General features: G+C 39.0%; 1 protein-coding gene across 6 annotated transcripts in view; it reads right to left on the bottom strand.

Annotated features, from left to right (window-relative positions):
- APBB2 (amyloid beta precursor protein binding family B member 2) overlaps window positions 1-15504 on the bottom strand; it is a 422077-nt gene that overhangs the window by 289181 nt on the left and 117392 nt on the right. For all 6 annotated transcript variants that reach the window (XM_073645694.1, XM_073645669.1, XM_073645685.1 and 3 more), the window contains one exon: window positions 14670-14785. Coding sequence is in view for 5 of the 6 variants with exons in the window: in XM_073645669.1 (XP_073501770.1) it covers window positions 14670-14715 (46 nt within the window). In the remaining variant the exon portion in view is untranslated. The remainder of the gene's footprint in view (window positions 1-14669; window positions 14786-15504) is intronic.

The following is a 15504-nucleotide window of genomic DNA, read 5'->3' as shown; positions in this document are numbered from 1 at the left end:
AATGCCGCAAAAACGTACAGTGTGCACATAGCCTTAGTGATACATCACTGGAATCAGGATTTCTGCCCCTACATTACACTGCTGTCAGATGGGGTAGCAAAAACCTGGTGACAGATTATTGTTATTGGTTTTCCTGCACCAATACAAGTTAAACCCATTCTACAACATACTACTGTAAGAAATACATGAAATAAAACACCGTCTGGGCTAATTATTTTATTTCATATAATAGAAAAGAGGATATTATCAAACAATCTAAGAAAATACTATTGGGCATAAGCAAGGGCAATTGTCCTTTTATGACAATATTTAGAACTATGAGAAATTTAATCTCATTTAAGGATAAATGTACCTCCATTTGTGAATTGAGATGCTTTGTTTACATGTGTATTTAAAGGGAACCTGTCATCATAAGTTTACATATGGAATTAATAGTATGGCTGTGTAGGCACTTGTCTCCTAATAAAAATTATACCTTTCCTGTAGAGATCCAATGTGCCAGTGATGAGAAGTCTAGTGCAAAAGTCATATGCAAATCAGGTTTGAAATGATCTGGGGGCGGTCAATGTGGTTGGAAGAAGCAGTCCAAATGCACTTTTAACCGGTTTTAACCGGATTTGTATATTGCTTTTATGCTTGATCTCTCATGACTGTCACATCGGATCCATGCAAAAAATGTATAATTTTTATTAGGAGACAAGTGCCTAACTACTGCTGCTGCTGCTGCTGCTGCTACTACTACTACTACTCAGGTTCTCTTTAAAAAGGTTTCTCCCTAAAGTTTTTTTTTTTTCTTAAGAACACATGCTAATTTAGGTATAGCAAGCTGCTTTAACTTTTCTGAGTGTCAGAAGTGTACTGTAACTTGAAGATCCTGTTAGCAACAGAGAAACCTAGTTTTACATACAATTTATAGTACTGGTAACTTCCTACGTCTAACAAGAACACTTGGGCCACCTCCAGTATCAGAGTTCTCAGATGCAGCTGCGACCCCTGCATCTCATATGTTAAAACTCCTGAAAAAAACACCCAGTGGTTTACAATATATATATCTTGTACAATATACAATACATTGTAGGGATTCACACTCAGCAGCAGGTTCACACAGGCAATGTGGTATCACAGCAAATAAACAGTTCATTCAGCAGGCACATATATGTTAGAACCTTGCTCTTAGGTTTTTCCTTTGCTGGTCACATGACCTTGTTGGCCTATTTAATCCTGCTCCGCCCTTCTGGCTTTGCTGGACTTCATTGTATAACTACTTTCTAGCTAGCCTGTGCTCTGTATCTAACTCTGTTAGTTTGCTTGGTCTACGGACCTGTATGTTCTATATATTTTGTTTGTTCGTCTGTCTGCTACTATTTCTGTTAGGAGGTGTCCCATTTTCCTCCCAGTCCTTAGTACTTGTAGGGATTCCTTCCCCACATCTATAGGTCTCCGTACAGACTAGCTTAGGACTTTAGCAGGTCTGATCGCAGGATCAGGTTCCCTGTTACATCGTAGGGATTCAGCTGAGTTCTATCGTAGGGACAGATCTCCTCTCTTTCCTTAGCTCTGGTAGCAGAACATAACAGTAAGTCCAGCCTGCAAATTCTCTAAGGAAAGATTTTTCTGTTCCATCATGGTGTCGGTTCAGGATTTGGCTCATCGCCTGCAGGGACTCTCTCTGGAGGTGGCCGAGCTCCGTCAGCACGTGAGTAACTGTCCTGGAGCACATTTCTTGGAGCCTAAGGTATGTTTGCCGGATTTATTTTTTGGTGAACACCGAGAATTTTTTTCATTTAAAAATGCTTGCTTATTGTATTTTCGTTTGAGACCCAAGTCCTCTGGGGATGAATCCCAGCGCATAGGGTTCATAATGTCACTTTTGCGCAAAGAGCCTCAGGAGTGGGCCTTTTCTTTGCAACCTAGTGATACATGCTTCAGATCAGTGGATAGTTTTTTTTCTGCTTTGGGACTATTATATGATGATCCTGACCGTGTCGCATCAGCTGAGACTGAGTTGAGACGTTTGAAACAGGGATCAGGTAATGTGGAAAAATATTGTACTCATTTCCGTCGTTGGTCTACTCAAACAGGGTGGAACGATTCTGCTCTGAGAAGTCTATTTCTTGCTGGGCTCAATGAAAGGGTTAAAGACCTGCTAATTGCTTATCCTACACCTGAAGATTTGCAACAGGCTATGCAATTAGCTATACGGGTGGATAGGAGACTGCGTGCAAGGGTTAATGAGAGCAAATCCTCTGCTATGTCAGTTTCTGGTTATGAGAATGTGTGTACTAACAGTGGTGAACCGATGGAGATTGGATCGGTGGCACCTCGCTCTCAAGAAAAAGACCGTAGATTTTTTGAAGGCTTGTGTTTCTATTGCGGAAAATCTGGTCATTTGATTAAAGGCTGTGAGCTTCGTATGAAGAAAGAAAAAAAAATGGTCAGTCATGCCCGTATTGCCTGTTTAAATTCCAAGGGTGTATTTTTAGCTGCTTCCACGATTGCTCAGGAAAAATTAATGGAATTTCGGGTGTTTGTTGATTGCGGGTCTACTCTGAATGTAATTGATGGGGGATTCTTGGAAAGACTCAATTTAAATACTTATTTCATGCAATAAAATGGAAATTAATAATGCAAAAATCACACAATGTGATTTTCTGGATTTTATTTTTAGATTCTGTCTCTCACAGTTGAAGTGTACCTACGATAAAAATTACAGACCTCTCCATTCTTTGTAGGTGAGAAAACTTGCAAAATCGGCAGTATATCAAATACTTATTTTACCCACTGTATATGCATATATATATACATACACACACACACACATATATATATATATACACACACACTACCATTCAAAAGTTTGGGGTCGTTTAGAAATCTCATTATTTTTGAAAGAAAAGCCCATTTTTTTTCAATTAAGCTAACATTAAATGAATCAGAAATACACTCTATACATTGTTAATGTGGTAAATGACTATTCTAGCTGCAAACGTCTTGTTTTTATTGCAATATCTACATAGGTGTATAGAGGCCCATTTCCAACAACCACCACTCCAGTGTTTTAATGGTACATTGTGTTTGCTAACTGTGTAAGAAGGCTAATGGATGTTTAGAAAACCCTAGAAAACCTTTGCACAAGTATGTTAGCCCAGCTGAAAACGCTTTGGCTGATAGAAGCTATAAAATTGACCTTCCTTTGAGCTAGTTGAGAATCTGGAGCATTACATTTGTTTGCTCTATGAAACTCTCAAAATGGCCAGAAAAAGAGAACTTTCATGTGAAAATAGACAATCTATTCTTGTTCTTAGAAATGAAGGCTATTCCATGTGAGAAATTGCCAAGAAACTGAAGATTTCCTTCAATGGTGTGTACTACTCCCTTCAGAGGAGAGCACAAACAGGCTCTAACCAGAGTAGAAAGAAGTGTGAGGCCCTGCTGCACAACTGAGCAACAAGACAAGTACATTAGAGTCTCTAGTTTGAGAAATCGACGCCTCACAGCTCCTCAACTGGGCACCTTCATTAAATAGTACATGCAAAATGCCAGTGTCAATGTCTACAGTGAAGAGGCGACTCCGGGATGCTGGCCTTCAGGGCAAAGTGGCAAAGAAAAAGCCATATCTGAGACTGGTTAATAAAAGGAAAAGATTAATATGGGCAAAAGAACACAGACATTGGAGAGAGGAAGTTTGGAAAAAAGTTTTATGGACAGACGAATCAAAGCTTGAGGTGTTTGGATCACACAGAAGAACATTTGTGAGACGCAGAACAACTGAAAAGATGCTGGAAGAGTGCCTGACGCCATCTGTCAAGCATAGTGGAGGTAATGTGATGGTCTGGAGTTTCTTTGGTGCTGGTAAAGTGGGAGATTTGTACAAGGTAAATGGGATTTTGAATAAGGAAGGCTATCACTCCATTTTGCAACGCCATGCCATACCCTGTGGACAGTGCTTGATTGGAGCCAATTTCATCCTACAACAGGACAATGACCCAAAGCACACCTCAAAATTATGCATGAACTATTTAGGGAAGAAGGAGGCAGCTGGTATTCTATCTGTAATGGAGTGGCCAGCGCAGTCACCAGATCTCAACCCCACTGAGCTGTTGTGGGAGCAGCTTGACCGTATGGTACGCAAAAAGTGCCCATCAAGCCAATCCAACTTGTGAGAGGGGCTTCAGGAAGCATGGGGTGAAATTTCTCAGGATTATCTCAGCAAATTAACAGCTAGAATGCCAAAGATCAGCAATGCTGGAATTGCTGCAAAGGGAGCATTCTTTGACGAAAGCAAAGTTTGAAGGAGAAAATGATTCTTTCAAATAAATCATTATTTCTAACCTTGTCAATGTCTGGACTATATTTTCTATTCATTTTGCAACTCATTTGATAAATAAAAGAATCAGTTTTCATGGAAAACACAAATTTGTCCAAGAATAATAGATATCGATTGATGCTCCTAGAACACAAAGAAGACAATGATATTACAGTACATGGGTATAGATATCGCAAAATATTCCGAAAGGTTATTAAACACTGAACATGGGAATTCTGCATATATTGAGGTTGCATTACATGGATATTAAACACTGTGGAGCTATAGTAATGAGGTAATGCACACACTAATGTTACAGTATGGAAATGTGCAAAGTGATGTCACACTGCAGAAATAATAGTGATGTCACTATTATAATAATAATGTCACAAATAATAAAAAATAACAGAGCTATAACAAAATATAGGTAAAAAAACAGTGATGATGCTAAAAGAAAGTTATGTCACAGAGCTGAGAATTAAAAATAGTATACTGTTTCATAACTGGGTGGCCTTGAGATTCTTCAGTGCTAGGGTACATGGGCAACTGTGACCTTTCCCTTCCTTTTACTATAATGCAGCTGGTTGCCCTACAACAAAAAGGGTCAGCAACCAGTCAGCTTTTCAGCTTTAAGCCAAAATGGCCGTCAGCCCAGGGCAGAAAAGGAGCAATGAGGCTTGGCAGTGCTCAAATCACAGTCACCTATCTCAGACTTCTATTTTCTTTGAAAATTATTTAGGCAGAAAACTTTTACGTGAACCAACCAACTCTTAAAAAAATGCTGACAAAGTAAAAACAATATATTCTCTTATGGATATTTTTTTCTTTCTGTAGCAAAATATTCCCCATTAACAAGACCTAAATACATAAAGTTATAATTGTCTTGACCAGCATTATTGTTCACATACATGAGCAGCAAAAGACGCAAAATCATCCAATGCTGTCCATGACTTTCGCGTAAATAGTCAATGTTGTTTCAACAAACTCTGCATAATTGAATAGAACAATAGTATAAGTACCTTTGTATTATATCTTATCAGACAAATTTGTTTCTAAACAGATCAAGTCTGTCTTGGTGAAAGCAGGACGGATTATCAGCACAGTGAGGTATCAGGTTACACAGCATACTAAACTCTATGGAGAGGGTCGGGGTAGGAGCTGTCAGCACAGTGACAGACTAGTCAGATTGTGTTGTAACTTCTAGCAAAAGTCTTTCACTTTAGTGTTGCCTTCACAGCTACACAGCTCAGTACTGCTGCATAATATCTAGCATGATGCTGCTTCTTTTTTTTGTGTAAAAAATACAGGATATAAGTCATATAAAGGCTAGAAATGGTTTTATTTCTCATGTAGACACACATGTCAGCTTAATCTGAAACAGTACCTACAGAAATCAGCAGGCAAGTGTTAAAGCATATGTCAGAAAAAACTGACTAGAGATGATCAAATCAATTCGTTGTGAATTAGCATCGATTAAAATTTCATGAAATTTGGAGTCTCGCTGAATTAAAATAATTAGTGATTTTATTACTGTGAAACACAAAAAAATATGCTTGGTGCCATTTCACACATTGCCAACATTGCATCAGCCGGAGACTGGGCTGACATGACATTAGTCACATCCACACGGGATAGAGAAAAAATAAAAAGTTTTCATCAGCTCACCAATGTTCTATGGAAAGTACCGCAGTTTATTTCATGATTAAGAAAGCTTGAAATGCATAGACCCGATGTCCCCTATGCCTTAAATGGCTTTGCGTTCCTTTATCCCCCTTTTTCAAGTTATTTCCAAGAAATGTTTTATTACAATCCTTCTCGTGGATTCCGGACTACACCTTCCCATTTTCTTTCTCAGCATCCACATAATGTTTTGCAGCCATTATGTCACATGGTCAGCCATCAGAGCAGACTATCACAGTCACTATAAAACATGAGGCAGGGAAAGCAGTGGCCATTTTACAGTTTTACAGTCTAGGGATTGAATGTCAGGGCACACAACTCATTAATAGAGATATGGATAGAACAAGGAAAATGGGAATGTTAGTCTCAATCTGTGAATAATATATAGGGTCAAGTAAAATAGGGAGGTGCAGGACCTGCAGAGTCTGTGTGACTGTGTATTAGTTGATCCATGATATGCTGCTGTATAGCAAGCACCTTAACAACAGCATTTCTTCCATTCTTAACACACTAAAAATGAGGGCAGTTTAAGTTCCCTCAGTCCTAATTTCCTTACTGAAGAAAATACTTAAACCAGGGCTTGTCTATCCAAGAAAGTATGCTTCTTGGCTTATGAGACAGACAAGCTATAACTCACATATTTTTCAATTTATCTTTACAGAGCGCTATTTTTAAACACAAAAGAAAATTCCCAATATTTGAAAAATTTTAATGCAATTTTGCACACTAGTTTTAATAGTACAATATTACACTTACACAATCCACCCAAATATAGAGGCTTGTGGCAGATGCTGGCTTTTGGGACGTGTACCTACCTAACGTTTCATGTCATGTCCTTTTGTTTTGGGGGAAAGGGGACTATGTTTAATTTTTTTTTTTAAAAAAAGCACACATTTTACTTTTTGTATATCTACGTTACTAATTAAATTTAACAACTGTACACCCCATGACAAGACTGCGTGCTGCTGGGAGTACCTGCTTTGCAATATAACAATCTTGGCTCTGGCTTTTTGTTAGTGGAGGAGAGAACAATGTTTAAAATAAAAAATATATAGATATACACACGTTTCATTTTTGGCATACCTGTTCTACTAGTTCATTTTAGCAACTGTATAGCCCACAACAATACTGTGGATTGATGCCGCATCATCCTACTGACCAATGTAGCATTCTTGATTATGGATTTTTGTCAGGGAAAGGGAGAACAAACAGTGTTTCAAATGTAAAAAAAATATATTGAAAACAAAATTCTTTGTCTTCCATGACTCTAATTTACTTCTCAGCTTCCTTCTCTTTTTTCTTAAAATAATTTTTTAGGGGCACCATCTGGGGTGAAATCCCCTAGTCGAACCCTGCATAGGATTGGGCCCAAAGGACAAACATCAACCATTTTCATCAAACTAAAATTCATGAGCTTCCAGTTTTCAGAAGTGGCCATCCATTTACCAAAACCATATATTTTGAAGTCAGTTTGACATTACTAAGGCTATATTTGCAATAAAGATGTTCAATACAACTCTAGGGGACCTCAGGAAATTGGAGGCTTTGCAGTACTGCAATTCGCAGACAATCGATTTGCTGCATATCGAATTTTAAAAAAAAATTGGTGAACCTGGCAAATTTCAAAAGATTATCTACTCCAGACATGCAGTATAAACTAAATGAGGCCAAGTTGGATGCCTAATAGTGATGAGTGAGCATGTTCCGTAAACCCTTTGGGCGGGCCTACGCGGGTGTTCGCCGAGTATTTGCGGCGTGCTCGAATATTATGTTTAAGTCACTCCATGTGCATGATTTGCGACCGTTTGACAGCTTTAATACATGTGAGGAATGCCTAACAAACAAGCATTCCTCACATGTATTAAAGCTGTCAAACAGTCGCAAATCATGCACATGGAATGACTTAAACATAACATTCGAGCACGGGGAAGATGTTCGGAAAACACCAGAGCATGCTCGTAAATCTCTAGTAACGAGTATGCTCGCTCATCACTAATGCCTAATAGTGGGATCTTAGACTTATAGAGTATGAAGGGAGCCTGTGTGTAAGTGATGCCTTTTTTATCCATCATCTTTCACTCATGTACTGTAATGGCAGACTTGTACATAAACTGTCATCCATAGGCTAATGGCATCTATGTAAATAATGTGCTTTCAGGATCCCATCTGTGGATAGAGTGTGGGTTTGCACTCTTTTCCATACTTTATTTGAAGCACACTGATCGGCCAGACAAAAGGACTAGAGGACACAATTAAAAATTATTTGAGCACATATTTAAAAGGGTTGTCCACTTGTTGGACAATCCCTTTCTGAAATGACACTGTCCCATCTAAAATATCATATGCTCATCTACTGGACCAGAGGCCGTGGATGGGCATGACACAACAATATCACAGGAGCAGCCGACAGTCACAGTGGGAACAGCGCTAGCCCAGGAGATGAGTACATGAAGCTTTTATTTTACACGGGACAGTTTTATTTAAGGAGGGGTTGTCCAAGTAACCCTTTAATATTTTACTTGTGGTACAATTCTAATTTATAGATGCAGTAAACCTTAGAGCGTGTGAAAAATACTACTAACTGAATAACATTACGCCTTTATAAAATGTAGATTTCCATAATTTATCTAAAAGAATAATTACAGGAAAAAAAGCTACAAAGAAAACGTCAAAAATCTCAAGAACATGTTGCAGGCAGGAAATGAATCACCTCACATTTCAGCATTACACAGGATAGCAGGATTCCAATTTTCGTATAGATCTAACCAGATTAAGCTTTTTTCCGTGCTTATACAAATTTATATATTTCAGGAAGGAGAACCAGTCTACACCCAGTATTATGGTAAATTAGAAAAGACTATGAAAACACAAAACGACAACGTAAACATGTCTAGTGACACCCAAATGAATACCAATAATTAGAACATACATATTGAAACACTAAAACATAGGAACAACATAGTATATAAATCATAATCCCTTTAATCCAGTAACCAATTATCCAGAACTTCTAATAGTTCACATATTGTATTTGGCACAGAACTGTGAAATAATCTAGAATATCAGGAAGATTGTAATTTGATAGGAACCTAAATTATTACAAAAAAACTGGGCCACGCCATCCAGCAAGGGAAGCAAGTACAGTAAAACAAATGACCCAATACAATGTGCTTGGTATTCTAGATTATTTGATCACTGTACGCGTGTATGTAAGAAATATCAAATGTGGAAAATATACAAGAAATGCAAACCCCCATCCTTTTGTCAATCTGTGTCTGACTGTTAGGATACTAGCTGCAGCAGAAGCTCTCTACCATTGCTCTGACTGCAATATTAGAGCAGGAATACAAGGTCCTCACTTGCCCTGTGTTACTTTGCTTATATTCTTTTTAACTGGCACAACTTGCGCTACTGCATGTTCCCTCTCCCTCCTCCCGGCAGGGTCGCCGACATACTCACTGCCCCGGTCGCTCTGCAGTGTCTCCATTCCCTGCACGGCTTTTTGGTCCCCTGTGCCTGCGCACAACGCACAGGTAAGGTATCCCGGCAGCATATGTAGTGTACATGTGTGCTCCCAGATTCTTAAAGGGGCAGCGCACACACTTTGGAAATACCCCCAGCCAATAACTGGGAGGCATCTAGTATTTAAGGCACACTCCCCAGCAGGGAAGTGCCTGTACAACACCCTCTTTAGAGTTAGTTTGAGTTTGTCCCTGCTAGTTAGTTGTCAGGTCCCTGAACTTATTTCTGAACCTGTTCCTGATCCTATCCTGTTAGAACCTGAACCTGTTGCTTTACTTGCATAGTCTGATCCTGTTCCTGTTATCTGTGTTACCTAAACCTGATATCGCTCCGGTGGTATCTGAACCTGAAGCCGCTCTGGCAGTACTTGAACCTGAAATCGCCCCAGCGGTACTTGAACCTGAAACTGCTCCGGCAGTACCTGAACCTGAAGCCGCACTGGCGGTACCTGAACATGCACCAGTGTCTGTCCTGTCAAGTGTCCCAGGATCCACCCTGTCTAAACCAGTACCAGTGTCTGTCCTGTCAAGTGTCCCAGGATCCGCCGAGTCTAAACCAGTACCAGTGTCCGCCCTGTCAAGTGCTCCAGGATCCGCACTGTCTAAATCTGCATCAGTATCCAGTCCTGCCTTGGACTCAGAGTCTGTGTCTGCAATCCTGACCCTTGGAGTCAGCTGCTGCAGTATCGGGGACTCCCCTTGGAGTGGTACCTGGCAGCCACCTGCTGCTCAAGCCTGACTCCACCATCAGGAACTCTAGTGAAAACCAGGTGGCCACTTAGCCATGCCCCTCCAAGGGCAAAGCCCGGACTGTGGCACATTGGGTTCACGATCCACATGCGTGACAGAACACCTGACTATGGAGCTGAAACTCATAGATAAATACCAAAAATCTGGGCAAGTTTTTCTTCTGTTTACCGAATCATTCATCTCTATACACATATAATGCTGCTATATGGGGCAAAATAGACACTACATTATCTTTGTTAATAGATGAAATAAACTTTAATATACAGTACAAGTCAAAATGGAAAATTTGCCTTCCCGTCTCTACCATCTATACAGTAAAAACTGATAAGCAACAAAGTCCATACCACTATATTTGCAAAATACAATCAAACACAAATTAAAATCACTTACAAGATTAAAATTGGGCAATGTCTCACAAATCTGGCTGTACAGCATGATATCCTGGAAGTAGAGCTGAAATAATATAAAACGCACAACAATCCACCAGAAGACATCTCAAAATACTATTTCAGTCTCCTAACCTACCTGAGTCTACCTAATATGCCCAGACTACTGACCGACGTAAAGTGCCTAAGTATCGCAATTATGTCCTGCATTAGACTAGTTTACTTCTATATTCCAATTGCAGAAAAAGAATCAAAATAAAAGATCCAAGCATCAGACTCATAAAGTGCAGCAACAAGCTAAACAGCTGAGACCAGACTGCATATTAGAAGGACACAGGGGTATAGACTGGGACCACCTCAAAGATCGTTTCGAGTTCGCTTCCTCAGGGGGAAGTAGGTACAGACTTACTGTGCCTAATGTACAATCTTGCCCTATCTGTAAGCATCTCCAAGCAAGCCATCAACACTATCAGTTCCAGGATGAACACTGAAATCTAGAAAACTTATTACTCATGAATTACTTTATTACTGCACTAAAGCAAAATGTTCGATTATATCTCTGCTTGGTTCCAAAGAACAGCTCCCGATTTATACAGAGGTCATAAGGGAGAAGAGAAAACCACAATGCTCCGATTATGATTTATTTATAGTTTCTCATGTCCAATATTCACACTACATTAGATATTACAGAGAATGGCAATATTTGGGGTATTAATCCTTTATCAGGCATAAAGAAATGACGTTTTGGACATAGAATGTGATATAAGTTCCTGGGTCCGGGCTGTGATTTTCCCAAAAGAAAGCAGACCAGGTACTGTGTTGAACACAAGATTGGTGCGGCATCTGATATATTGTATTGTATACTGATTAGAACTAAGTGGTCGGCTCCATTGGTACAAGCACCCATCTCCATCTGAACAACTCAGGAGAGTGCATACTTTATCATATTGAGTTGGGGCTACAGATTTATGTCTAGGTCACTGTTTATTTCATAATATGGACAAATATACAGAACTTTCTGCAACCTCAAGCTGACTGTCGTAGTGCAGCCTCACGTATTACTTGACATGGCTTTATAGTATTGCAATATGGTAATATATAAAAGTGTGGACTCTTGAAGGGACACAGGGATCCTCTCCTTGGCATCTGCTTTATTTATAATATGAAACAGAAGTGACATTTCCTCCATGCAGCAGATAATATGATTTCTTCTACATGTCTCTGCTGGTCTGCGAGAACCGCCACTATTAGAAGGAAAATCTACACTGATCACAAATGCTTTTTCTTCTTTCATTAAAAACAATTAATTTTAACACTGAGGCTAATGAAAAAATTACTGCATTCAATTATTCCAAAGCAGGGTCTATTTACTTCAGAGCTAGCTAGTTATTCCATAGAGAAAAAGGGCCAAGTGCAAGTATTATGCGTATGTGACATAGAGCAGAAATTCAGTTCTTCCTTGGGGTCCTTAAAGCCGTGTCTGATTTATGGACCCCCCAGGCACTCTATGTGTCACCTCTGTATAACAATGCATGAGAAGGACCAAACATTATTTTTCCTATGGAATCTGGGAGAAGTAACCTCAGTATATAGAACTTTCTCCATAATACAGAATGCATTGATGCAATATGAGCTTATTGAAATGTTGACGTGTTGGGTACAACATGGATCCACAATACAGCTGTTTTTAAGAGCGCTAAGACAAGAAAACTAAAGCACTTTCCATAAAATGTATTGCTTGGCCTGATATGAATCTGCCTGATAATGAATGAAAAAAAACAATAGTCCAAAATTATAGCCACCACCAGAATTACTGGCCCAGTGTCCAGGAGATGACTTCACAAGATGCATTATTCTGCTGCATGCTTCTCCTGCTTTTACTTGTCATTTCCATTCCTAATTTTATTATTTATTAAACAATAAAGTAAATTACAATAAAGGTTGCTTTCCCATATTAGTTGTGTGCATAAATGAGTGTTGGCTCCTATTTGTCCAAGTTATTGATGAAGGTCTGTGACCACCACAAATGCAAACTTTGGAAATATATCAGAATGGTAATACCTTGAGACAACTTCTTTAGCTTAGACACAATTACATGCACTATTACACATTAGGACAAGAGAATGAGAGAACATTTGTTCACATTTGCCAAGGTTCAGTTCATTGGAGTATCTGGATTGGAAAAAAAGGAAGGCAAAATGGAAGAGAAAAACGAAAAACAAGATATACAGAAACAATTGTGATATGACATTGAGATGCCTAAAGACCCAGAGGAGAGGTTCTTTAAGTATCCATACACATAAGTCTAAGCTTGATCAAAATAGACAATTTTGACCAAAATCATTCGTCATGTGAAATTTAACAATGCACAATCGTTTTAGCCAACCGATGATATGATTTGGTCATGATCTGGACAAAAGTTGGCCATGTAAACAATTTGTGCATATATACTCTATAGTCTATGACTGACCTTTTTACAAGAACATTTCCAAAGTGTTCCCCCAAAAATTGTTTGTTTGGTGTCACTTGATATATATTGGCCAGTGCTAATGACTGTAATGCTCAAGGACTAAAATATGTATGGCTATGTATAGTGGAATAATAGTTCACCAGACGATCATTCGTTCAATGGTTGTTCGACCATACACCTACTTCTCGGATGAGTATGTATGGCCATCTCAACAAAATTCATACAGTTTAGACCAGCGTTTCTCAACTTCGGTCCTCAAGGCCCCCAAAAGGTCATGATTTTTGGATATCCTATAGAGAGAACCTGGTGCCTTGCTAATAATTCCATCACCCGTGCAATACTAAGGAAATCCTGAAAACATGATCTATTGTGGGGCCTTGAGGACTGGAGTTGAGGAACCCGGTCTTAGACAACTGTCTTGATAGCAGCTGATAATAGCAGTCGTAAATAATCTCCTTCGCTATGTTAATCTTGGGTTTCTTTTGCATACTTTTCTATGATAGTGTTGTGTTTTATATACCTGGTACATTGGTGTCCTGTCACTTTTGAACTACAATGGAAAAAATATAAACTATTCAATTACTGATAGTTATAAAGTGAGAGAGAAAAAAACAACAAAAGAAATATTGTTAGGTCGTATAGTAATCGTATGAGGCAGCTGTCATTCGTTCATCAGGTTAACGGAGAATGAAAATAGACATCAGGAAACAGAACACATTCAATCCAATAAACACAAGTCACAAGCATTACAGAGTTTTCTAAGGATGTGATTTATAAGAGAGGAAATGACTGCGGAAGTGAGTGATATCTGACACAAATGCTGCTAAGACTGTCGGCATATCGGAGGACAAGACGATACAACACATCTGTGCTACTATTATGGAGAAAGGTAAGAGCGGTGCATTACATCAGACAGGGGGAAGACTACTCAAATCAAATACTCTGACGAAAATAGAAGCTTCAGGGTTTTAACAGACTCAACACTATGACATGTATTATTAGGATACATATTATTACATGTTACCATTTTTATAAGTGAAATCATACAATTCCTTAATTTGGTGGGTAGAGTCGTTCCCTTGGTTTAAACAGTGGTCTATTTTTTTCTATAAACTTAATATGTCATAGATAATCACCAGAAATTGAGCTATGAGCACCAGATTTATTGTACACCTCAAAAAATGTTTCAGGCCAAAAAAAAATAAATAAAAAAAAATCCAACTAACTGTGCTCATTTGGACATATCCATACCAAATAGGGGGTGTCACCGTCTTTAGACCCCTCTCTAAAAGCAAAAACAAATCCAGGTTTTAAGTCATTAGCTTTTGTTTTTTACATCTAATTCTACATTTTCCCAATAGCAGCTTCTTCGTGGAAAATGTATGGTTCATCCTTGCTCTATCATCTGATCGCTAAGGTTTTTCAACTGATCACCAGGTTGGCATTAGGTGTAAAACATGTTGTCTTCATGAGACAACCCCTTTAAGAGTATAAGTTTATGTATCAAAGTGTATTACAACAGTTACGCATAGAATATGAGTTTGGTAAATACGTACAGGAACTGCTTGGTCGATACGATCCACCTGGATAACGCCTGCCCATTGTTGATAGTCAAAGCATTACAGCTACTTCCAAAATGTTGAACGGTGAAAACTTTGCTGTTATTCTTCACCTATAGCAAAAAAAAAAAATCGATAAATGTAAAAGCCTTGCAAACTAGTAAATGATATCTATATGAAAGATGTAGTCCGGGATTAACATATTTATGTCCTACTGATGTCCAATAGTCCAGGACATTAATATGAGATTGGTGGAGGGCAGTCCCAACACACCCACCTATCAGTGTCACGGGTTTAGCACGTCAGAGAGGGGACAGAAGACTGCGATGTCTGATTTCACATACTCCTGCACTGATTAGAAGCACTTCATCATATTAAACAGTGCAGGTTTCTGTTAGCAGTGCAGGGTTAAACTGTTCAGTTGAGAGCTTCTGGAGCTTTCCAACTTTGATGGTCTCAGCTGTTCAGTGTTGGCCACTCCCCTCTGCTATATATACTCACCTCTGGCAATCAGGGATTGCCCGTGTTAGTTTCATACTGCCTGGTTCTGGAGTTGGAGGTGTTGGTTGTTTGAGGAGGCATTTGGATTGTTGTTCTAAAGACTGTTACTTGGTGATTTGTCTGTGTGCATATCCTCATCCTCTCCTTTTTGATTTTTACTTCCTTTACTTCCTGGTGTTCCACTCTGTTGTTTGTGAGTGCATATTTGTAAAAGTGGTATTTTCATTCATCCCTGTACATCTTCCCTAGTTAGTGTATTCTTATATGCTACAACATCCCATCTCCCTGGGTGGGGAGGGGACAGAAAAGGGATTTAGGAGCTAAGCAAGGC

This window comes from Phyllobates terribilis, unplaced genomic scaffold, assembly GCF_046119375.1.
Source record: "Phyllobates terribilis strain yellow unplaced genomic scaffold, ASM4611937v1 Scaffold_1__5_contigs__length_1240528914, whole genome shotgun sequence".
In the NCBI taxonomy this organism is placed as follows: Eukaryota; Metazoa; Chordata; class Amphibia; order Anura; family Dendrobatidae; genus Phyllobates; species Phyllobates terribilis.
Note: the sequence above shows the minus strand (reverse complement) of the source record. Positions and strands in the feature narration are given on the sequence as shown.